The sequence below is a fragment of the Nycticebus coucang genome, chromosome 12 (genome assembly GCF_027406575.1).
Source record: "Nycticebus coucang isolate mNycCou1 chromosome 12, mNycCou1.pri, whole genome shotgun sequence".
Lineage (NCBI taxonomy): Eukaryota > Metazoa > Chordata > Mammalia > Primates > Lorisidae > Nycticebus > Nycticebus coucang.
The window spans coordinates 48,195,988-48,222,102 of NC_069791.1; the positions used below are offsets into that span (position 1 = coordinate 48,195,988).

The following is a 26,115-nucleotide window of genomic DNA, read 5'->3' on the forward strand; positions in this document are numbered from 1 at the left end:
AGGGGTCCTTCTCCCTGGAGCTATGTCACGGGCAGCGGAGAGCATCTTCATGAGTGTAACTGTGGTGGAATTCACAACAGGAATTTCGGAGAATGGACTGGTTAACTTTAATGACTAGGTCAACAATGGGAAGATCTATTTGATTTACTTCTTCCTCTCAAGCATGGCCACATCCAGAGAAAAGCTGTAAATCTCTATCATTCAAGTAAAAGGGTAAAAATCAAGTTGTTTATGGACATGATAGGACCCAGAAATATCACTACATATGCATCCTTTTTCAAAAAATAGAGCTAAGTCAAACTAAAAGAATCATGAAAAGAGACAACATGGGCCAGCACGGTGGTTCACACCTGTAATCCTGGCACTCTGGGAGCCTGAGGTGGGAAAGATCCCTTGAGCTCAGGAGTTTGAGACCAGCCTGAGCAAGAGCAAGACCAAGAGTGAGACACATCTCTACTAATAATAGAAAATTAGCCAGGCATCATGGTGGGCGTCTGTAGTCCTATCTACTTGGCAGGCTGGGCAGGAGGATCACTTGCTTGCTGTGGGCTAGGCTGAGCCCGTGAGACTCTAGCCTGGGGCAAAACAGTGAGACTCTGTCTCAAAAAAATAAAGTAAAATTTACAATCTGTATATTATTTTCCTTGATCTTCCACAGCTCAAGGTGCAGATGCAAATTTGCTAGGCAAAGAAAATGCAAAAAGAGGAACAATATCTGTCTGTATTTCACATGAGCAAAGGAGAGACAATCTTGTCATTTATCGCCTGACATAAAAAATTACAGCTGACAGGTATGGTAAAAAGGTAAAATACCGATTTTCTACATCAAGTGAAAGGAGCAGGGCTGGTATTCATGGAGATAGGAATGGCTAATATTACTTTAGGGGTTGTTTTTAGACTGGAGACGGTCTGTAATTTAGATACCAGTCAGAAAAACTTAAATATATTTAATGACACAGAGAACTTAATGTCCTTGGATAACATACCTACAATGGAAAAGAGTATGTGATAGTAATTTAAGTTTAAGAAAAATCTGGAGGGTTTGAATATAGTCAATGTATATTAATTATGAGCTAATTTTATGGCAAAAGAAAAAAGTTAAGGCCTTTTCAGATAGTTTAATATTCTTCATAAAGGTCTTATGCACTTTTAGTGTGTGTGATTTATTCCTAGATACATAATATTTGTTGAGGTTATGGTGATTTATCCCTTTAAAAAGAAATTTTATTTTAACTGTTTGTTGATGGGGTGAAGAAATTAAGAAGTATTTTTTGCAGATTTATTTGATCCCAAACTCAAGGATAATGATTTCAAAGTATCATTGATAGGTATAATATTTGCTCTAGGCTTTTTCAGAAAAAAAATGTTTTTTTTTTTTGAGACAGTCTTGCTGTCACCCTAGGTAGCTGTAGCATCATAGCTTACAGCAACCTCAAACTCTTGGGCTCAAGAGATCCTGTGGCCTCAGCCTCCTGAGTAGTTGGGATTACAGGTGCCTGCCATAATGTCCAGCTAATTTTTCTGTTTTTGGTAGAGATGGGGTCTCACTCTTGCTCAGGCTGGTCTCAAACTCCTTAGCTCAAGCATTCCACCCACCTCAGCTTTCCAGAGTGCTAGGATCACAGGTGTGAGTCGCCACACCCAGCTCAGATAACTTTTCATCAGGAAGAGGAAAATTTCATACTATTTTCAGTTTGCTAAGAATATTTATTATAAGGAGAAGTGGAATTTGTCCTGATGCTTCGCCTTTGATCTGTTAATGGTTGAATTATGTCTGTTGGTTTTCCAGTGCTTCATTATTGGGATCTCAGTGGCTCCTTAAGGCATGGCCGTTTGCTTTCTCTTCAGTTGAACTGCTCTTGCTAATTTACCTAAGGACCTCTCTGATACTCAATCCACTTGGCACATGACCTTTCATTAATATCATGAAGTACCGATTACTCTCCTTCCATCACTGCTTGGTAATTGCTTTGAAACTCTAGTGTCTTAGTTTCCCTCTTCCATCTGAGCTTCTTCACCTTTCTTTTGGTTTATTTGCTCTCTGGTATTCTGCAGGGCCACTGGACCTCACCACCTCTCTTGGAATCAAGAATGTGCTGACGAGACCCCCAATCTCTGCTTGTGCTCCCAACTACTCTCCTGAGCTTCAGTCACAGATACCAAAGCCTACTCCAGCTGTCCACTTAGATGATTTACAGACATCCCCAAATTTTCAAGACAGAACTCATCATCTTCCAACTTTTTTCTTTCTCCTACTATTTGGCATCTAAACCTGCTTTTTCTCCAGTGGTCCCCTTAGGCAGCAGGACTACATGGATCTGGGTGCAAAAGGAACCTGCTATTTCCAGCTCCTTCTTTTCCTAGCCCTCATATCCATCATGCAGCCTACTGATCCTTCCTCTTAAATGCTGCTCATAGCCATAACTTTACCTCCATCTTTAGACGTTAATATTATGACCAAAGCTATCATTCCCCTCTGTAAAATACCACCAGGTTTGTTCATTTTCACTCCGCCTTCCTCTATTTTATAAACTCATGCCTTGCCTCCCTCCCTTGCTGTCTTCCTCCTGCCTATCCTTCCTTTTTATCTCTTATTATAATTTTTAATATGTATCCTAAGTGAAGATATTTTTATTCATAAAAAATAATTTACTAATTGTTCTTTATACATCATTCTTGAAATATACATTTTTAAAAGATTAATTAAGAGAACTTAATTGGGAAGTATGGCAGCAGTACTGAAAAAGGGCTAGATTTTTTAAAATAATTTAATTCATTGTTTCTGTTTGGTGTTGCCTGGCAACACTTACACACTAATTACTACTAATAAAATATTTGTCTGGTGACACATAAACCAAGACACAAGAGTCTGTAATTCTGATTTATTTCTGATGCATTAGTGGCTTTTGTTAAAATCTTTGTTCCCAGAATGAAAAACATACTTTTGTTTAACATTTTCTTATTTTATCTAAAATAATTTTCTACCTCTTTATTAAGGCTATATTGAAAGCATTTTATTTCTGGCCCAAATAAATACAACTGAAATGTAAAAACAAAATTGAGGAACATGTTTAACCTTGAACATGTTACTCTGAGATACTCAAGTAACTTTTAGACTGAAATTTCAGTATCATTTTCATTTAGAGGTCTTAAATTTCAGAAAAGTAGTTTGGGTTTGGTGTCTTTTGATATATTATTCAATCAGTCCAAAATATGACTTGTCGGTTTCCTCATGAAATTCTAAGTGTCTTCTAGATCCAAGGTAAATATTATTAATACGTCTACTTTACTCCCCAACAGTAGTGTTTATAGTTCCTTTTTCTGCATTCATATTACATTTTATTCTTGGTTCAGTTTCATTTTCTTTGCTTTCCCTGTTTCATAGACTTCTTAATTTTTTCTTTTTTTTTGGGATAAACATCTATTGCATTCACACACAAGTTCAGACAGCACTCACAAAATGGATTCATTGAAGAATAACAAAATAATCTGGATTTTTTTCTAGCACTGTATTTGAAAAACAGCAGAGGTATTTGGATTTAAATGGTATAGTATTTCAAGCGAGGCAGAAAGTACAGATAGGTGAAAAAGAATCTGGCCCCTATTTGCATGTTAACATACTTGACTTTCAGAAGTAAACCCTATTCTTGTAATAGTTTGATTAAAAATTAGTTAACAAGACAAAGTATTATAAATTTGGAATTTTTTTCCTATGGAAATGTTCACTGGATTGGATAAAATCTTTTTTTACTTCATATATTTGTGATGATTGTTACACAATGTGGACCACTCAAATCGAACTAATTAACATAACATCACGTCACTTATTTTTTGTGGTACAACATTTATAATATACTCCTAGTTGTTTTGAAATGAACTCTTACATTGTGTACATTAGGTGAGGTCCCACCTGGAAACAGCAGGCTTCTTAATCAGGATGTTGGGGAATGTGCTCATTGCACCAGTAAAGTGCTCTGAGTGTGTCAAAAACCAAAAGGTCTCCTCTGCTGACTTCATCCTCAGCTGCTTGGCTATCTTGACATTACTCTTTGAGTCATGTGTATTGGGACTAGATTCACATGTATAGAAGACTACTTATGTACTAGCAAAATCTATTGGTATGATTTGGAGACTAATCACTTGACTACCTGCCTGCCTTTTCTCCTTTAAGGTAGCCGGCATCTCCCACTCCTCTTTCTTCTGGCTGAGGTGGAGAATGAACAGAGTGACTGCTGTTCATGTTGTGCTTCTTATATTTTCTTTGTTCTTAGTAATTTTCCATTTTCCGTTGCTGGAAATGTTTTCTGCTCCTTGATTGAATACCTCTACGACAGATAAAAGTAATCTGACTCTATATTTAGTTGAAAGCAAAACTCTCTGTGTTAAAAACATGGCTTTTCTTAGCTTGATGTATTTCATCCCCCTCATTCTGTCCCTGACCTTAATGGTCCTTTTATTTCTACTCTCTGTGAGGCCCACTAGAAATTCGGAGCTGAGCTCCCTGGACTCTAGAGACTCCAGCACAGAGGCCCCCGAAAGGACCATGAAAATGGTGATGTCTTTCCTCTTCCTCTTCATAGTTCACCCCCCCCCACACACACACAAGTAGCAAGGTGGATATTTTCTATATGTTGGAACAAGTATATAAAGTTTGTCATGTTGACATGTGTCTTTCTCTCAGGCCATTCATATATTCTGATTCTGATTCTGATTCAAGCTTGAGGGTACTGTACCATATTAGGAGCCACATGCAAAGATCAAATCCTTTACCTTTAGAGGCAGCATTTCCAGGATCCTTTATGAGAAGATAACTTAATAGACAACCTCTGATAATCACTTCCGTTGTTTCCCTCTCCACCTCCACTGGGTTCCTTTAAGTATTATTGAACATAACTGAAATTTTCCCTGCCCAGCCTGCTTTTGATGATAATTCATACATTGCCAGCCAAGACATACTAAAAGTATTGTTTGTTCAGAGCATGAGCAAACAATATTTTGAAGTCTCAAATATCATTTCAAAAAAATCTAAATTATTTAATTTTATATGCAAAATATGTAATTGCAACTCATTGGAGAAAAAGACATGTTATTGCACAGAAAGCAAGGTAAATTCTAAACTTGAGTAGATAGATCAATAAAATGTTGATAGAAAATTTAACCAAAAAACTAAAATCATAATAGGAAAAAGCTTAAGAGCATAGCTTAAAAGCCTAACTTAAAAAAAAATTGAAAAAGCAGTATATTTTTGTTATTAGCTGCCCTTTGATTGATAACAAGGGGATATGATACTTAGATGAGAATAGGGAAAATACTTGTAATATGAAATAATTTTATTTTTAAGTAGAGGCTGTAAACAATATGATTGCAATCTAACCTTAAATTGAAACTGCAAATAAAATATTTTGATGTTTCTAGGCATTTATTAATTTTGCTGAATTTGTAAAATGCCTTTTCAGTGAGGCAACAATGTTTGTACCATGTTTGTAATAGAATTAAAAATATGAAGAAGAATCTCCCTTAATTCAGAATTATACTAAATTGCTACTACAAAAAAAATCATAATTACATCCTGAAAATGATTGTGTTTGTGTGTGACCTGCACTTTGTTGAAATCTGATCACTAGAGTCTGTAGAGAAACAAATAGAAACGAAATCAATTAGAAAGGCACAGAAAGCAAAGTTTACAACAGAATGCCCCATGTTCACTGTGAATTTGGGGGATGTATATGTATACATAGTATTGTTTTGACTGGGATAATCTAACATTAGATAAGGTAAGCATAAATTGTAAATAAGGGTAAGGGTGGGGAAATTTACTGTAAAACCGTGACTATTATAGTATGGATTATACCATTATATAGATGCTATACATGTATATATATAATGAAACTTTTTTAACAATGACAACTCCTTTTTAGGGTTTAACTTTGAAATATTCTTTATATTATGTTAGAGTAAGAAGACAAAAAGCTGCAATTAAATGTTGAAAAATATGTTCTTGTTTATGTTAAATTAATGTTGATGGAGCCATAGGTAATTGCACCATTCTATGCTGTGCCTTGGAGTTGAAAATGGTGTTAGAATTATTAACATGCCCTCCATAAATCTAAAAGTAAACTGAAAGTACATTTGAGTTATGTGGTTATTCCATATATCAATAAAAATGATATTGTTGATGGGTTTAGTGATAATATACTATGTATTTTACCTAGTAATTTGCATGTTATAAAATAAAAGGTACATATATTATTTTGAACATCAACTTAGTATTTTATCAATGATTATAACTATCTTGCCTTCAGGAAAGGGCAATGCACAAATCAAGCTGAATACATCTTAGATACTGAGTTAGTTTTGTTTTGAAGATACTCTTTTATATAAATGACTTAAAGATTATAAAGTGGTACTCTTTACAAGATGATAATCAAAAACATAATTTAGTTTTTAGTGTTACTAAGCTTTTCTTTGGTAAGCCAGCTAAAGTAATTGGGTCAATGTGTGAGAAAACTTTGCTTCTAATAAGCGGCTTTAGATATAAATGAGCAAATGTCTAACTAGGAGTAAGTCCACACTTAAGAGCAAAATTAGGGAGATGGAACTGTAAAGGGAGAGAGCCTTGTCTTAACAAAGGAAGATCAGGCTATGGGCTGGAGCTATTGCAATTGTATTTGATAAGTGAGATCAAGCTCTGCACCTTCACTTTCCCCACAACAAGGCCTGTGTAAGGGACTTGGCAGCAGCCAACCCACACTCTCAGATGAGCCACTCCTAACCCAGGCAACCTGGAGAAGAAAGACAGCCATGATTATGTCCTACCCTAGGACTAGAGTGTTGGGGAATGGGAGAGATTATCACTGATTCTTGTCAATCATCCTTCTCTCACCTGGTAAACAGATATTCATTTTAAGAATCTGAGTGTAATCATTATCATTTATTTTAATTCATACAGTCAGGTAATTTATACAGAAAAAAAATAACCTGTTTCTACTGAAGAAATCAGCCTATCTCCTATCCATAGGTTTAGGAACTCATACCTATACTGATTTCCAAGAAAAAGGCATACCACTTTTCTCACGATATCATGTGATTTGTCTGCTACCTTTTAGTATGGGGCTTCTCCTAGAAAAATATTGATTAAAGCCATTTTCTCTGATCCAGAGACATGCTCTAAGAGGTGTTTGAATCATCGCACAGGCATTTCCAATTCTCTCATCCCAGACACTGGATATATGTTGCCCAGTAATCTATGTCCTACTCAGGATACTAAGATCTACCTTCACAAGAACTAATTGATATGAAAAGTTAATTTGGTGAATTTGAGAAACATAAATAGGTAACTCTTTTTGTCTTCTTGTAAACCAAATTACTTTTCAAATTTTCCTTTTTTAGAAAAAAGTCAATATAAATGTAGCCCCAGAAGACTAAGGAAATGCACAATTGTTCTTATTTTGAGCCTGAGACCCCATATTTGCGGATGAGAGGATTGGTGTTAATAAATTAGACCAGCCTTGACTTAGGTTTGTTATGAGGAAGAATCAGAGGGTATGTTTTCTTCTAAGGATTTTTTAGAAAAAACTACACCTCTCAGTTTTGAAAATGAAAGGGTTATGCTACAATGAAACATGAAAGGAATATTTATGGCTGACAGTGATTAATCTAGGTAAATATGCACCATGTACGAAAGATGAAATCTCCATTCCTTCAAGCTGCGGCCCTAGCCCTTGTTGGTTGATTTTCGGGTTAGGGTTGGGCCAAAGAGATGCTAAAGTCCTCTTTCAACTGCAAAAACAACAAAGATCACAACTTTAATTTAGTGACCTTCAAAGGAGTTGTTGCTAAGTTCAATGTATAAAAGTGGCCCAGGGAACATCCACCAAACTTCATCATATCTTAGGGCACAAATCTAACCTCAACAAATGCAAGAGTGTAGAAATTATTCCTTGTATCTTCTCAGAGCATCATGGAATAAAAGTTGAACTCATCACACAGAATCTTCATACCCAAATAAAGTCATGGAAATTAAAAACCTTATGCTGAACGACAGCTGGGTTAAGAATGAGATTAAGAAAGTACTTCTACAGAAGTACTTCGATGCCTGTGCTGATGCTATCTCCAAGGATGAACTTCAAAGGGATAAAGTGGTAGAAGATGATGATGATGACTTTCCTACAACACGTTCTGATGGAGACTTCTTGCCAATGGCAATAAAGGAAAGTTATTTCCACCTGTAACACCAAAAGGAATTAATGGTATAGAGTTTAAAGGGGAAGCAATGACTTTTAAAGCAACAACTGCTGGAATCCTTGCAATGCTTTCTCATTGTATTGAACTGAAATTGTTAAATGTGAGGAGAGTTGGCAGAAGAAGAATGCAAACATACGAAGATGGAACTTAAGAAAAAATCCCACTTTGGAGGACCGGATTATGAAGAAGGCGCTAATAGTCTGATTAATGAAGAAGAGTTCTTTGATGCTGCTGAAGCTGCTCTTGACAGACAAGATAAAATAGAAGAACAATCACAGAGTGAAAAAGTCAGATTACGTTGTCCTACACCCTTGCTATCTGGAGATGCCTTTTCTTCTGTGGGGATACATAGATTTGTCCAAAGGTTGAAGAGATGGTGCAGAACCATGTGAATTACTCGTTACAGGATGTAGGTGGAGATGCCAATTGGCAGTTGGTTGTAGAAGAAGGAGAAATGAAGGTATACAGAAGAGAATTAGAAGAAAATGGTATTGTTCTGTATCCTTTAAAAGCTACCCATGCAGTTAAAGGTGTTACAGGACATGACGTCTGCAATTACTTCTGGAATGTTGACGTTCGTAAGGACTGGGAAACAACTATAGAAAATTTTCTTGTGGCGGAAACATTAACTGATAATGCAATAATCATTTATCAGACACATAAGAGAGTATGGCCTGCTTCTCAGAGAGATATGTTATATCTTTCTGCCATTCGAAAAATACCAGAGTTGACTGAAAATGACGCTGAAACTTGGATAGTTTGTAATTTTTTTGTGGATCATGACAGTGCTCCTCTAAGCAATCCATGTGTCAGTGCCAAAATTAATGTTGCTATGATATGTCAAACCTTGGTAAGCCACCAGAGGGCAACCAAGAGATTAGCAGGGACAACGTTCTGCGCAAGATTGCATGGGTAGCTAATGTGAACCCCGGAGGATGGGCACCAGCCTCAGTGTTAAGGGCAGTGGCAAAATGAGAGTATCCTAAATTTCTAAAACGTTTTATTTCTTATGTCCAAGAAAAACTATAGGAAAACCTATTTTGTTCTAGTATTAACAGTGACTAATGCAAGACTGTGTGATATTCCATGTTGGAGAAAACAGCAACAACAACAACAACAATTGAATGCTCTAAGTTGGAACATAGGATCCACAGCCTTGTCTGTGGCCTAAGACCTTGGCCTTGTGTAAGAAAATGAAGAAATATTACAATAGTAAAACTGAACATCTAACGCTAGCTGTCTCCTGCTAGATCTCCTCGCTCAATGTATAACTATAAATACATGTAAAATTACATGTGCATGGCTATATTCTTATTTGCTTGCTCCTAGAAGAGAGAAAAATCAATCTTGAAACACAGCTAGGAATTGATGATTTAATTTTTGGAAACTTTTTCAAAATTTTTAATTTACTATCAACCAGCCTAAGATCCTCAGTTGTATCAGGTTTTGTGCACGAAAGAAAAGCACAAATTGAATGCACTTGGGTCATGTGCTTTCTGTGCACTAAAAATCTTGGATGAGGTTCTTTTTTCAGGCCTTTATGTGTGCCCATAATTTTTTGACGTTTTTGCTTTGTATAATCACAGAATTGATTGCTGCTAATTTCTGTAATTACTCATGTTGTCGTATGAGTGTCTTTTAATAACTGAGGGCTGTCAACCTGTGATTTTGCCTTTTCTAAAGTCTTACTCCCATGAAAAACCTTTATTCAATTAATGTACACAGCTATGATTTAATAAAAAATAAAAAAATTAAAAAAAGAACCTTAGTTCTGATGGAGAAAGAGTAAAAAGTTTTATTTCCCCACACCCAGATACTTTTATATTTCTATTGACATTTTTCTGTTGTGTCCTGTGTGCTACAGATTTCTTCAGTTTATACAAACACAATTTGGTAATTCCTAAATTGGTTCTGCCTGCCTCCAAACAGCAAAATCTGTACAAATCTTGCAGGTTTAGATGACTTTCTGGTAAAATGGATAGGAGAAAATGAGCTCATGTTTTCCTGAAATTTCTGAGAGAATACACCGTATTACTTGTTAAAGCAAGTCAGGCTATTTGAGTTTGACATTTACTTCAGTCTTTCTAGTATTTAGTAATGGATTTGTTAGTTCTTCTAGTTTGGGACAGTTTAAAAGGCATGTTGCAACGTGAAACTTAGTAAATGTAGAATATAATTGTCTTAACACAATAACTAAGAAAATGCCAGGAAGGCTATGTTAACCAGTGTGATGAAAATGTGTCAAACTGTTTATAAAACCAGTGTATGGTGCCCCACGATCGCATTAATGTACACAGCTATGATTTACTATTAATAAAAAAAAAAAAGAAAATGTAAGCAATGCTTCTATTTGCTTTTTAACAGAGACTTCAGCAGAACAGTAAAGGATCCCACATGAGTCAAACTGAAATGCTTTTTGTTAGTTGCTATAAGAACTTAAAATATAAAATGCCTTTTTCTGTTAGTCCTCTGTGAAAAATATTGAAGTGTGGAATGGAGGCAAGGAATAGTATTCATTGAAGTCAAGGTGACTGCACACTTCACAATCTTCATTGTGTTTATGCACAAATATGTTCATATAAATCACAGGCATTTTGTAGATGCTTTGCTGACTTGTCCATCTCTGAATAAACACAGAAATCAGACCCATTTTGTAAAGCAGAATGTCATGTCATGTAGAACCTATCCTGTATATATTCCATACGTGGTAATGGAGTCTTGATGATAAATGCAAGGTGATAATTTAATGATGGGATTAGTTTGATAAACTAATATGTACAATCCTGGAAGGGAATTAATTGCATCAGATATAGTGATATTTATTATCCTGTACAGAGAGAAAAATACTTATAAAACATATGCTTACATTACATGCATTTAGGTTTCATGCTCCATAAATCTTTCCTATTTTTTAATTGACTTTTCTTAAATGATGTTCATGGAATATGCCTTATTATAGAAAAATGCTGTTCATAATTTGACTACATGGAAAAGTGCCTCTATGGTGGTAGCGCTAGTAAGGCAAATAAGACAAATGATCATATTGGTTTACTATATCACCAGTTAACATTTTATATTGTGATGCTTAAAAAAGAAAAGTTTATACCTCAAATGTGTATTTTATTTTATACTCAACTGTGGGGTCGGGGCTGGGATGGGAGAATAGTGGGGCGGGGGGGGGGAAGATTTATTCACCATAGACACTGATGGTAATCTTCAAAATATTCTGTATGCCTACCATAAATGTTTCTCTGTTTGCCATTTCTGGTAATTATCATGAACACAGACAATTAACTATTTTATAACTAAATTGTATAGCTTTATTTTACAAAGGTGTGCAAAGTTTACAAAGCAGTATCTAAGTCTACTTATCGTTAGTTCCATCTGGACTAAAGGTGATGATATGCTTTTTCAATATATTCTGTAAATAAAATGATTACACTAAAAAAAAAAAAAAAAAAAGGAAAGATATCAAATTAGCAACCTAATGGGCCATCTCAAGTAACTGGAAAAGGAAGAACAACCCAACCCCACACCCTGTAGAAAAAGAGAAAAACCAAAATTAGAGCAGAATCAAATGAAATTGAGAACACAAGAATCATTAGGAAGAACAGAAGAATAAAAGTTGGTTCTTTGGAAAGATTAATAAAATCAATAAACCCTTGGCCAGACAAACCAGAAACAAAAGTAAGAGCTCTAATAAGTTCCATCAGAAGTGAAAAAGGGAAAATAACAGAAATACAAAATATCCTCAATGATTACTATAAACAACTCTATGTCCAGGAATTAAAAAATGTAGAGGAAATGGGCCAATACCTGAAATCAATCCACCTTCCTAAAGTCAACCAAAAAGAATTAGAAATTTTGAACAAATCTATATCAAGCACTGAAACTGCATCAACAATACAAAATCTTCCAAAAAGAAAAGTCCTGGACCAGATGGTTTCACACCAGAATTCTATGAAACTTTCAAAGAGGAACTAGTACCTATATTGCAGAACCTATTCCAACACATACAGAAGGAATCCTTTCCAACATATTTTATGAAGCAAATATCACCCTGATTCCAAAACCAGAAAAGGACTCAACAAAAAAGGAAAACTATAGGCCAATATCATTAATGAATATCAATGCAAAGACATTCACTAAGATTCTAGCAAACAGAAAATGGTGACACATTAAAAAAATTATACATCATGATCAAGTGGATTTTATCCTAGGGATGCAAGGTTGGTTCAATATACATGAATCCATAAATGTAATTCACCACATAAATAAAATTAAAGACAAAGATTGACCACATGATTCTCTCAATTGATGCAGAAAAGACTTTTGCCAAGTTGTGATTCAAAAAAGAACCAGGAGACTATATATATATATGTATTTTTTTTGCTGGCAAATAAGTGGGAAAGTGTGCTAATGATAGGGCAAAGGAAATAGCACATGTACAAGAGCACTTGTTGCTGGCTACTCTGAGACTACTGGGAGGCCTTTAAAAGGAGGGGAATGGAGGGACAATAGAAAGAGGCAAACATAAAGCTCAGTGATGTCATTCACTGGAGATGACACATACACAGGGAGGAAATCAGAGAAATTTAAGAAAACTGTGTGATTCAAGCCAAAAAATAAAAAAAGTAATGTTAATGGGAGGAATACATAAGATCCTCAGTTAGCTTGATGTGGGAGGTGTCCCAAGGAAGGGAGGAAAGTCCCCTGAAGTTGCCAAGTGGGTTCCTGGCTTCATGTGGGAAAGACTTAAAACTAGAGGCTACTAGCAACATAAAGTTTATTCAGAGAGACAGACAACAGATCCTACTCCACAGACAGAGTAAGGGTCTTCTCCCAAGCTGGAAGGGTGGGCAATGGTAATGTTTTAAAATGTTCAAAAACCTTACAAAATAATACAAATAAATAATAATATAAAATAAAATGTATTTTAATGTGAATTTATTTTTTTTTTTTTTGAGGTAGGGTCTCACTCTGTCACCTGGGCTAGAGTGCAATGGCATCATCATAGTTCACTGCAACCTCAAACTCCCAGGCTGAAGTGATTCTCCCGCCTCAGCCTCCCAAGTAGCTTGCAACTATAGGTGAGTACCACCACGTCCAACTAATTTTTCTCTTTTTGGAAAACATGAGGTCTCACGCTTTCTCAGCCTGGTTTCAACTTCCTAATCTGAAAGCAATCATTGCACCTTGGCCTCCCAAAGTGCTAGGATTACAGGCATGAGCCACTATGCCTGGCTGTATGAATTAATTTTTATGAGACAAAGAATTTACCACTGGAAGAATTAAGAAAAAGAAGAACTTCCCTTCTATTCTTCTGTGCCAATTTTTATTTTTGCTACTTTTTGATCTTTAAAAAAAATTTTTTTAACTTTCAGCTAATGATAGCTTATTCAGAATCAAATATCCAACAATTTACTGGAAACCAAGTTCAAAATTCAGAAAAGTACCTCAGGTAGAGGTATACGTCTGTTACCTCTGCATATACTTTTACATCATTATGTAAAATCATTTTATCTATTTCTGCAAGAAATCCTAGAAGCTTCAAGACCCAAGCTGATCGTCACTATCCTTGTGAAAAACTGTTGAGCATAGATTTTGTAACATTTTCCTTGGTGCTATGATTGTATTTAGATCAAACTTTTGTCACACTTAATAGTCATAGCTTAATTTTGCTTGTTTCTCACTTGTGTGCTCTCTGATGTTGCTTCTTTTTATTACACTCAATTAAGCTATAACAGAATCTGAAATATGATGGATTTTATGTACATACTTAATGGAACTGATGAATAGTGTGTACATTATAGAGATTATTTTAGGGAATTTATGAAAATTAAGATACTCAAATCCAAATGGTACTGGGTTTCAATTGAAGAGGAAATACAAATCAGTGTAAAGAAATCGCTCTTACGTTTGCATGTTTACTTACCCGACTTCACCCTTCCAGATGTCCTCACAAGTGGGAAATTGCTGCCAGTGCAAATGATGACTGGGCACATTTACTATTTAATTTGAAAGCCAGTAGCTGACTGAAAGTAATGTTAAATTTTCCATTAAGATCTGGGAGACTGGATCTCCTTGCACACATATTTCAGGTCTATCACTGGGATTACTATAAAAAAAGAAAAAGATCGTTTGTGAAGATAAATGAGATGGTATCAAATAGCAGAACAGTCTCGGTTATTTTGAGTATTTTTAACATGAAGTGAGAAGCATCAACCTGGATATTATTCTGCAACATTTTGACAGTAAAAAGTATCAGTAAAGCAGTATTGGCTTTCTGTAGAAATGTCATCTGGAATTACAAGTGCCTTTTTCATAGTGGAAATGGGAACGTTAATAATTGGAATCTTGGGGAATGGGTTCATTGTGCTTGTTAACTGCATTGACTGGGTGAAGAGTCAAAAGATCTCAATATTTGAGTGCATCCTTACCAGCCTTGCCATCTCCAGAATCAGTCAACTTTGGACTACGCTATGCCAGTTATTTGTAATGGTGTTCTGGCCACATCTATATGTCATTGATAAACTTGCAAAATTTCTTGCTATGATTTGGTTAATAACCAATCACTTAGCTATCTGGTTTGCTACGTGTCTAAGTGTTTTCTACTTCTTTAAAATAGCCAGTTTCTCCCACCCCTGCTTCATCTGGCTAAGGTGGAGAATTAGCAGAGTGCTAGTTGTGCTCCAACTGGCGTCTCTATTCTTGCTGTTTTCTAGCTTGGCATTAACAGACACATTAAATGACTTCTGGCTTACTTTCAATAACAGATATGAAGGAAACTCAACTTTATCGTCCGGTGTAAGTATAACTCTATATTTTAAAAACTGGACTGTTTTCGCTTTGATCTACTTAATTCCATTTCTTCTGTCCTTGACCTCGCTGGTCCTTTTATTTCTGTCCTTGATGAGACACATCAGAAATTTGCAGCTCAACTCCTTGGGCTCCAAGGATCTTAGCACCCAGGCCCATTGGAGGGCCCTAAAAATGGTGATGTCCTTCCTCCTGTTCTTCATTATTCACTTTTTTTCTATCATACTGACAGGTTGGATTTTCCTTCTCCTGCAGAAACATCAGGCCACTTTCTTGGTCACAATAACATCGACCATTTTTCCTTCAGGCCACTCATTTTTTCTAATTTTTGGAAACAACAGGCTGAGACAGACGGCTGTAGGATTACTGCGGCATCTTAAATGCCACCTAAAAAAAATGAAACTTTTAGCTTCATAGACTTTTCTAGAATTTTTTTATATTTCAGGGGAATTAAAAAGAAGATATTGAAAATCCATTTAACTTCTATTTTTCTCACTGAATTCTCTTAGGCACCATTGAGAATCACAGAATTTCTGTGTCAAATAATTTACTCACAATATTAGATTTTTTAAAAGAGCAAGCATGATTGTGATTGGAACACTTGCTAATAACAAGGAAATATTTGAGACTTAACATGAATGTAATACATGTATTAATGTAACATGTATTAATTTAATATGTATTGGGTAAATGTGTAATTAGATTCACATGTGAGAAGAAAAAACATTTAGAAATGAAAATCCTCTCCAAGATGAGTAGCTGAAATATTTTTATAACACTAAGTGAAAAATAAATAAATATTCAGAGCACATAATCTGATAACAAAAGATACAACTTAAAAAAAAAAAAAAAGAAAAAGAAGAGCATTATATCATTAGGAGTCCTGCTAGAAATACAAACTGTTCTACTTTTGTAAGATAAAAGTCAAATGAATTTATAAAAAGAAATTGAATAATTATCTATAGGTGCATAATCATGCTTATATTTCTACTTTACAAAATTCAAAATAATCACACTTTAACACTGAATTTGTGTGTGCATGTCTGTGTGCATATGTAGGGATATATTTTGTTATACCATGAATACTAGTGTTCCTCGTCAAAGAAAAGTAACACAACCAACTCCCTAGTGATAAGAACCGAAAGGAAAGCTTTTAAGAGAAGGTCACATATTTGTATAAATTTTAGACATTTGTGGATAATGCTAGCTTGACTTTTAGAATAAAATATTTAAATCAAAGTAGCTAAAAAATGTATTTAAGCTTAAGACTAGCAGGTAATAAAATTGTGCTTGTTAGTGATATTCTAGTTTTGAATATAACAGTTTGTAAATAATAATTTTTAGAGATTCTAATTGTGAACATACTTAAAAACTATCAGTAATGAAGAAATCTCAGGGTTTAAAATTGCTGTAATTTTTCAGTGACAGAAGTAAACAAAAAACTGTAGAAAATAAATGTTGAAAATATGTTATTTGTAAGTTAATTTTGATGGTGCGGTAGGTCAGTTGTAGATATGGGAAGAGTGTAAGAACTACCAAGGCTTCGTAAAATGTGCTTTCACTCCAGGAAACTGTGCTGTATGGTGCTCTGATGTATTGATGATGATTATGGTGATGACACTACATGTATTTCCAGATCTCCACAGACATTTAGATCTTTTAAATCCTATTCATTGTGTTAGACATGATATAAGAAATTTTCTAATCATTATCATTGGGAAAGGTAAAATTAAAATCACACTGGCTATATAAAGGTTCTGATAGCAAAAATAATTTAGAATGTACTCCTTTCAGTAAAAAAGTTAAAGATTACTTTGTACTTACTAGAAAATGATGTGAATATTTTGTTGTAGTTTTTAGATTTATATTTAGAGTTATTAAACTTTAGTGATCAAGATACAAAAGATTTAAACAACTGTGTACAACCCTTCCTTCTTGTGAGTGGGACTTAGCAGTCTTCAATGCCTCATTAGGATTAAGTTCTCATTTCTTATGAACTAACCTTGGAGAGAAGGAACAAGAAGGAGCAGGGACCTATTCCTGAAATAAAAGTACAGCAAATGATTATTAAAAGATGAAGCTTAGGTCCTAGGCTGGGACAGTGGCTACTATTCTTTCAATTATAATGGATTTTGAGATTAAGCTCTGCAGCACCATGTCTGTAACAAGTGCCTGGGTGGGAGACATAAGACACGATCCAAGAAAACTATGACTATCACATCCTTAAGTAATCTAGAGAAAATTGTAACCTATCCTGGGGCCAAATAAAACAATTGTCATTGCCTTCTTGCCACTTTCCCCTAAAATAAACATTTTTGTAATATTGAGGTCATGAGTTTTTCTTTCCAGTTTTGTCACACCATTGACTTATAGAAGAGTTGCATATTAATGCTTCTTCTAATGCCAAAAGAGGATTATGTGTGAGCCCTGCCATAGATCCAGAACCTAAGCAGATTTTAAAGCATGCAAACCATGTTGTCTTGAGCTGAAAAAGTCCCAGTGGAAATATGCATGGATCAGTACATATTTCAGAGAATGTAATCATCCCTGTTGAATCTGTGATGGTACAGGTGGATTTCTGTTGTTCTTGATTAATCTCATATCCTTTGGGCCAGGGATTTCCTTATTTTTTTTTTTTCTTTTTTCATTTTTGTAGGGCCAGGAGATAAATGAATAGAATAATGCTTTCTATCCAGTCCTTTCTCCTATCCCATTTCAATGTCCCAAAATTTAATTAACAGAACAGGGAAGGATTTCCTTCGTTAAACAAACAAGGAAGCCATCGCAAAACATATACTACCACAGTTTACTTACCTGTTAACATTGGTTAATGTTGTCTGCAGTGACCTATGTCCTGATTTTTCTTTTTTTTTTTTTTTTGAGGGGCTTACATGGTTCACTATGAATGACAAACTATGTTCTGGTCTGTTATAGTCAACAGTGTTTTCTCTGATTTACCTGTGCAAGTTTCAACTTGCTCAGCTTATTGGTGTTTGCTGGGAGGGCTTCTTTTGTTTCCACCTGTACAGATTTTACCTTTCTTGATTTTTGTGTATCTCAAAACTTTTGTAATGACCCATGTATTTGTAGATAAAATTCCAGGTGAAAGATAGACTATTCCCAATTTTAACTATTTTGGGGGTCACCAATGTAGACGTAGTTTAAGATGAAGATGCTATCCCAACTTGCATAGTGCTACACCTATTCATTAACCCCATGTTCGATAAACCAGTTAGTTCTAGAGATAATTTAGTTTCCCTTTCATAATTGATATAACCTCGCTTCTGAATTGTAAAGCTTCTATTATTTATCTTCTTCTTTGCCTTCAGTTTGAGATACTGTCAAAGCTTTCTTTTTATCAATTAATAAGCTAAAATGGTCTCTTAAAAAATGGCTTTTCTCTTTAAACAATAAAAAAAAATCTGCTGGACACTATCTATTTTTGTGCCTATGATCCATAGTCAAGACATGAGAATACTTGTTACAGTACTTTATAATTTGGTTGTATGATAACTTATTTTTCTTCATTTTGGTCCATGAAAAGGTTTACCTAACTCCCCTCACATGTAAAAGAAACATCTCCATTCCTCTTTATTGTTGATTGATGCCACTATCTTAATGTGAATACATTCACATACTTGGTGTTAGAAGCCATAAAGATGGTCAAGATTTTCTAATGTCACTACAGATCCCAAATCAGGACAGAAAGTGGCAGGGTGTCCTCAGATGTCCTGCAGTAAAGCTACTAAGATTTTCATAGTTTCTTCATTGCATTTGTAGTAGACACCTGGGAATGTCCTTTTGAGCTTTCAATTGTCCTAAGAGTATTGCTGAGATTTATATTTGTGGGAGTGGGGGTTTGGAGGAGGTTTACTTCAGCTTTGAAAAGATTCATGACCTGGCCTGTGGTAATCCTAGTGAACAACAGCCTATCAGGTTGTCTTAGTCTGTTTGGGCTACAGCAATAATACCATCAACTGGGTGGCTTATAAGCAACAGAAATTTATTCCTTCAGTTCTGGAGGCTGAGAAGTCCAAAAACAAGGCGACCACAAATTTGGTGCCTTCTTCCCTATCCCTTAGATTATATATTTATATTACTATGCTATTTCCCTTTGAGAGAGAATCACCTATAACACCCAGTTACCATTTTCCAGTATTTTTTATATGGGTTACTCTTCATTAATAAGTTTTTTCTTTATTGGTAATAATCACACCACCTGCCTGCTTCTTCATGCTTAGGAGAACTTGGGGCCCTAATTAAGTGGTAAGTGTCCACTTTGTTTACTTACAGATGGCTATTTCGCTGTAATCTCACATGGCAGCAGGAGCGAGGAAATCCTTTCTGGGTCTCCTTTATGAGGACACCAATCCCATTCCAGAGGATTCTGTCCTCATGACCTAATCACTTCCCAAAGGCTCCATATCCTAATACCATCACCTTGAGGGGCCAAGATGTCAGCATAAAAAATTTGGGGGGGAAGAATACAGATATTCAGACTATAGCACAAATATTCTTGTTAAAATTGCAAGAAAATTCCCAACACCTGGGATAATCAAAGTGATTGATTTACATAATTCAATTCAACTTGCTTGCTGGGAATTCTAATAGTTTTCTGGGTCTACTTGCTTGAAACTTTTTAAGTCTCATCTTCAGACTACTTTCGAGGCTCAATGTTTCTGGCGTGGTGATTTTCCTTTCCCTTACTTTTTGTCCCTATACTTTCATTCCTTATCACTTTATGTCTCTGTCGGCTTTATTTAATTCTTGACTCCATCAAATACTATTGATGCTCTTCCAGAAAGATATCCTATTAATAGCAAACTGCCAAATGTTGTAACAAACATTTTATTTAGGGATCCTCAAGGAAGCAACAAACATGGCTTCAAAATACAGGACTGATTGCTACTCTATAGAGGGAAGAAAACTGTTCTCTTTCATTCTAGAGAAAATGTCCTTTCCACTCACTCTGCTTCCACCCACTTGTCCAAATAAAATACAATAGGCAAATACACTTTAGGCAACAGTGAGTATAAAATATTTGAATTTATACATCAGATCATGTTATTTATATCCTAGTATAGAAGGCCTTCAATTATATTTTTGAAAAGGCTTGTTTGGAAATTTGAGGAAGGAAACAGGATTACTTGTAATTACCCACACAATTAAAAAATTTGAACTCCTTATGAAATATATCTTTAGGGATTAGTGCAGACTCAGTTGTGGGTGGCTACTCACCATCACTTTGGGAAATTACTTAACCTCTCTAAATCCTAACTTCTTTGTCTGAAAAATGATGATGAAAATGTTTTCCTCACAGGGCACAGGTGAGAATTAATGGAGATATGTATATAAATAATTTCTCGTAGTTCCTAATATTAAACCCGCTGCTTGGTGTCCATCCATGCTTAGTGGTTAGGGCACCAGTCACATACACTGGGGCTGGCGGGTGCGAACCCATCCCAGGCCTGCTAAACAACTACAACAACAACAAAAATAGCTGGGCAGTGTGGTGGGCACCTGTAGTCCTCCATTATGAGGCTGAGGCAAGAGAATCACTTAAGCCCAAGAGTTTGAGGTGGCTGTGAGCTGATGCCACAGCACTCTAGAGGGCAACATAGTGAGACTCTGTTTCAAAAAAATAAAAAATTAAACCCAATAAAATTTACATGATAGTGATGATGACACTTTTGGTCAAACAATACCACATACTTTTGCCCTGGTGGTGGGGGGGAGGGGAATCTTTCCAGTGCCACAGTTTATGTACATGCCTATGCTATTTCCCTTTTAGGTAGAATAAGCTATAACACCTAGTTACCATTTCCCAGTAATTTTAAAAATCAGTTTTCCTTCATTAACAAGTTTTTTTCTTTATTGGTAATAATCACACTGCCTCTTTGTTTCTTCACGTTTGAGAGATTTGGGGACCAATGAATATTCATGATGATCTCAAAAAACTGAACATGGGTGCAACAAAAATAGTCACCTTAATATCAGGCAAATTTATATGTTTCCTTTATTGACTGGAGACAATGTGTAGAATACCAACTAAGTTGCCATTCATTTATCCATTTAATAGTGTTTGTTATCTAGTTTCCGTTTAGGCAGTTATATAAGGCTTGGAGATGGAGCAGTGAACAACAAAATTTTTTGAACCTCGTAGTGTGCCAGGAAGAATAAATTTACTTGTGATTTATAATATTAAGTGGTTTAGTCAGGCCAAAAGTCATGTTTTCTCCCTTGGGAAACTTCGTAAGATTGCTTCATGTGGGAAGAAAAACACACATCAAGATTAAGAGTGACTGTGGAGAGTATACAGAGCTTACATTTAGATCCTAGTATCTACTTGCTGATACAAGATGTAAAACTGGATAAGGATCTTCTCTTATGGAGCTTCCAAGCTAGTTGGAGGATATGATGAATACTAAGGCCGCTAAAGCGCCTTAGTATCTACAGTGCAACAAATGACCAACAGTAAGAAAAAGTTGAAAGAAACAAATGTTCATGTAGTTATCCAAATAGAGAACCCCACTCTATGTCACCATTTCAGGACTACTGACAGACACATTCAGAAATAGTAATACCATTATATTGAGTTTCTTAGTATTACCATTTCATTGATTGAACTACATTTCTGATATTTATGTTTTGGCTCCTACACTCTGTCACCACCCAGGAAACCTGTCTTTTTAGTTCTAAAAAATAAAAACATGACAGATAATTAATGTGCAATAAGGGGGGAAGTAAGGCAGCCTATGAAAATGGCACAGGTTGATATGAACACAGCCCCCAGAAGGATTAGAATAAGTGAGCGACAATCTAGTCAGGGAAATGTGGAATAAATTTAATGGAAAAAATGTCATCTAAGCTTAAGTCTTAAAACAAAAGTAGAATATTTATAGGCAGACAAAGGGCAGAGGAGGCAGACAGAAGAGACGGGCTCAGTAGAATCTGGCTGGAGGAAAGGAACAAAGAACAGAAAGATAATTACCTCAAGACGTACATGATGCTGGACAAAGCTGGATGCTTATTTTAAAACCACTAAATATCATTTGCTGGATTTAATGAGTGAAATATATTACAGAACACTGCAATTAGTTTAATTCTGTACCTTCAACAATAATGATCCCTTTTTACTCAAATGTCTCACCTAAAATCATCCTGGAGTCTCTTCCCCCATCCTCAGTCAGTACCTTACTTGCCTCCTTTTTGATTGCAAACCTCTGGAAAAGCAGGCTTTTCATATGTGTGTTTTACATTTAATTCATATTTTAATGTAGTATTCTGTTACAACAAATACTGCTTATTATGTATATAACAAACACTAAAGCAAGCACATCTCCAATTCTCAGAATCACAGTGGGGTAATTTAACTGTTGAGGAAACAGAAGTTTAGGAAAATTAATGAACTCAACCTAAAGCCACAGAATACAGTTTTTATTTTAACACAGGTCTGCTTGATTTAGGAACTCAATCCCATTCTACTCTGGTGGACCCTAACTGGTGGTACACATTTGGATTATCTGGAGAACTTTTAAAAGCGAAATTTATTTAAATTAGTTTTTAGTGAAAGGAAAGCAAATACATATGTCCAAAGATAATCAAATAATACCATTAGACTGGCAGTGAAAAACAGCAAGCCTCTGCTTTTCTCTACTCACCCCAGATGATTTCCTTTCTCCGGAGACTTAATTTTAACTCTTAGCTGTTTTTTATTTACTTTATTTTAAAAAATACATCTGTACTGCTTTGACTTTTCTACATTAGGAGGCCTGACTAACCCTCCATCATCACACACACATTTGTTTGTTCTTTCTCATCCTTCCAATGTTATATAATCACTTCATGTTAAATCAGTATTCAATATTTACATAATTACAATTGACGTACATGACTAATATTATTCACAGTTAACATATGCATTGTAGTTTTTGAATTTTTATTAATATTTTTCTAGGGTTCATAATTAACTCAGTTTTTGAAAAATCTATTAATTCAGCCCCAGGTTCTCTAGGGGCTGAAAAATCTCTAGTCCATGTTCAAATACATCAGTTACTCTTTTTCGAGACATCCCATCTGAAATCGAGATCATTAGGCATTTCCTGCTGACTTCATGCTCTTTTCCCTTACCTCCCTCCATCCTTCTTTAAGACAGTTATATTACTATTCTAGAAACTTTAAGGCTACCCTGAAAGTAGTATCTTTGACCCCTCAACAACACTCTGTATTTCTCAATTTCTCACTTTATAAGGGCGCTACAACCAATTTACCTTGTCTTTTCTCCCTTAATATTCTGTATTCCCAATTGTATTTTAAAAACTCAGTAGATAACATTTGCATTCTACTTGGTAACCATAATTAAGTATTCCCCTAAATAAGATAAAAACCATAAACATCTGCATTATTACTTGTATGTTATTTACTGAATAGCTAAGCTTTCTGCTACAACAAGGTTTCCTTTTCTTTGGCTCCAAGGTCTTGATTCACATGCTGGTCACAGGAACATTGAATTAAGAGTTAATTTTCTTGCACTCCTACTATTTGTTCAAAATCCTGCAGCATTTTATGTTTGGTATTTGTAAGATGCTTTTCCTGTACAGTTCTGGGTTTTTCATTGGAAGTTTTTCTTGTGGGATGAAGAAATATATGCCTTCCATATCATATCCTCCACATCTTCAGCTTCTTATTCAAGTCTTGCTTATCATTCAATCCAGTATTACGAAAGTTTATTAATTTTCTTCCTGAAAATATTTGGCCTTCCTGGCATTTTGTTTTCTGTAATGCATCCTGTGCTCTTTATCGCTTCCTGAAATTCATCCGGTGTTGGTTTCTTACACCTTCGGTGGGTCCTAACTAAGTCCTCTGCTCCCAGAACCGCGCATTTCCCCTTTCCGGAAGATGGAGGCTACAGTCCTTAGAACTCGGCTGGGAACCAAGAGCGCAGCCGCGGAAGACGCCCGGCAATCTCGCGAGACTGCGAATTTCTCCCCTGCAGCTCCGCTACGGCGCGGGGACCCCTGGGAATCGGCCATCGCGCTGGTCCCGGAGACCAGCAGCTTAGTCACGACTCTAAAAGTGTACCTGCAGGCGGATGTTGAGGATCACCGAGCCCGCGACGTAGAAGTACGGGAAGTTCATGCGCAGCTGCCAGGCCAGCTCGAAGAAGGCGAGCAGGGTGCGGGAGAGCCCCTTGCAAAAGACCCCGTACGAGGTGGGGGTTGCGACCGGGCTCGGGGCCCTGACGGCCAGGGAAGACGGAGCCGCCGCTGAGGCCATGGACCCTTTGTCGCAGGCCGTCGAGCGCCTGGAGCCAAGGGTCACCGCAGGTCCCGCAAGCCCCCGAGTGACCGCCAGGACGAGGGCCAAAGCGACCTCCGGGCTCACACCTGCGCCTCCCGCTGCTGTCGCTTCTTCCAGTGCTGCGAGCAGCCCCCGCCGCCTCTGGCGCTCCGCCCCTTCCTGTCCGCTTCTCATAGTGGTATTTACCATTGCTTAACCAGTGGTAGAGCCGGAACAGGGTACGTTATATAACATACATGAGCAGCCATGCAGATACTATTTTTACTTTAAAATGAAAAAGCTAAATAAAATGATGTGTTTTCCCTAGGACACACGGTTTGTAAGGGCCCAAATGGGATTAAAAGTTGGGTTTGCCTGCTGTGTGATCTGGGATGTTAGCCAGGAATTTCACCCTTTTGCTTTTGTGCCATTAAGACAAGATGATCTCCTTACATAAGTCAATACAGGCACAGAGACTCTGCAATCATAATATAGCGTGACTGTCAAGCAGGCGTCCTCAAACTGCGGCCTGCGGGCCACATGAAGCGGTGTGAACGTTTTGTTTTTTACTTCAAAATAAGATATGTGCAGTGTGGGTAGGAATTTGTTCATATATATATATATATATATATATTTTAATTATAGTCCTGCCCAACAACAGTCTGAGGGACAGTGAATTGGCCCCCTGTTTAAAAAGTTTGAGGACGCCTGCTGTAAAAGATCACCATCTTAGGATATACATTTTTGTGTGTGTGTTAGGACTATTTAAATTGCGTATGGCAGAAATTGCACACGTATTTAAGCAAAAACCAAACACACACACACACACACATTCTTATGTATATACACACACTTTATTTTTTGCTGGACATCTATACAAAATAATATTTCCATCCATGTAAACCCATTAAAAAGTTCCAAGGAGGTATGAAAACTTCAGTCATTAATGCATGGAGCTGCACCTATGAAACCTCTGGCTAGGCACATGCTACTGTCCGCTTTCAAACTTTTTCTTTTTGAGACAGTCTCACTTTGTCAGCCTTGGTAGAGTGCTGTGGCGTCACAGCTCACAGCCAACTCTAACTCTTGGGCTTAAGCGATTCTCTTGCGTCAGCCTCCCAAGTAGCTGGGATTACAGGTACCTGCCACAATGCCCAGCTGTCGTTGTAGTTGTCATAGTTTAGGACGCTCTAGCCAGGTTCTAACCCGTCTGCCTCCGTGTATGTGGCCGGCGCCCTAACCACTGGGCTTGAGCACCAACCCCGCTTTTAAACTCTTAATACACTTAGATTAACATCAGAGTAATTCTCCCATAGTCACAATACTTTTCCTGATATTTATATGATGCGCATTTCATTACCTTCACTAATCTTCCATTTTAACTAGAAAGCTCTGTATTTTTTCATCACATACACCCTCTACATTCATGGATTATTCAAATATGTGATTTCTGATTATAACCTTCAGATTACAGTCTGGTTCTAAAAAGCATCTTCAAATATCTCACATTTCCCCCTGGACTGCATATCTTCAGTACTATTTAAAGCACAATTATGTATACTAGAGTACTTCTGTTTCTATTTATCCTACTTTTGATATGAGTGGTACAAATAAAATGCTACTGTGAAATTTATAAAATATAATTTGTATTCCCAGCTAGAATTTCTTCTTTTGCTACTTTGCTGTACCAATACCACCCCAGTCAGGGTCACAGGAGTCATTAAGTCCCTGGATTTGTGGGTCATTCTCTCTTCAACTCTTCCTTTGTGCTAC

At 36.3% G+C, this 26,115-nt stretch overlaps 2 protein-coding genes, 1 non-coding gene and 1 pseudogene across 3 annotated transcripts; 2 read left to right on the forward strand and 2 right to left on the reverse strand.

Annotated features, from left to right (window-relative positions):
• The first annotated feature begins 22 nt into the window (after positions 1–22).
• Positions 23–4,811, forward strand: TAS2R42 (taste 2 receptor member 42). The gene is given in 4 exon segments (XM_053556588.1): positions 23–100; positions 3,899–4,585; positions 4,588–4,702; positions 4,705–4,811. Coding segments are annotated over 4 exon segments (987 nt in total).
• Positions 4,812–8,012: 3,201 nt separating this feature from the next.
• Positions 8,013–9,293, forward strand: LOC128561931 (ceramide transfer protein-like; annotated as a pseudogene).
• An 8,418-nt stretch (positions 9,294–17,711) lies between these two features.
• Positions 17,712–17,841, reverse strand: LOC128562987 (small nucleolar RNA SNORA36 family). The gene has a single exon (XR_008373665.1). It is a non-coding gene; the product is annotated as a small nucleolar RNA SNORA36 family (small nucleolar RNA).
• Positions 17,842–23,991: 6,150 nt separating this feature from the next.
• Positions 23,992–25,892, reverse strand: SMIM10L1 (small integral membrane protein 10 like 1). The gene has a single exon (XM_053557432.1). It carries the CDS (start codon positions 24,550–24,552, stop codon positions 24,133–24,135), a length of 420 nt encoding a protein of 139 aa, XP_053413407.1. The 5' UTR covers positions 24,553–25,892; the 3' UTR covers positions 23,992–24,132.
• Between the last annotated feature and the right edge of the window lie 223 nt (positions 25,893–26,115).

What these genes read in the sequence shown, in the direction of transcription:
- SMIM10L1 (XM_053557432.1), bottom strand. Translation starts at nt 24,552, where the DNA reads ATGGTAAATACCACTATGAGAAGCGGACAGGAAGGGGCGGAGCGCCAG.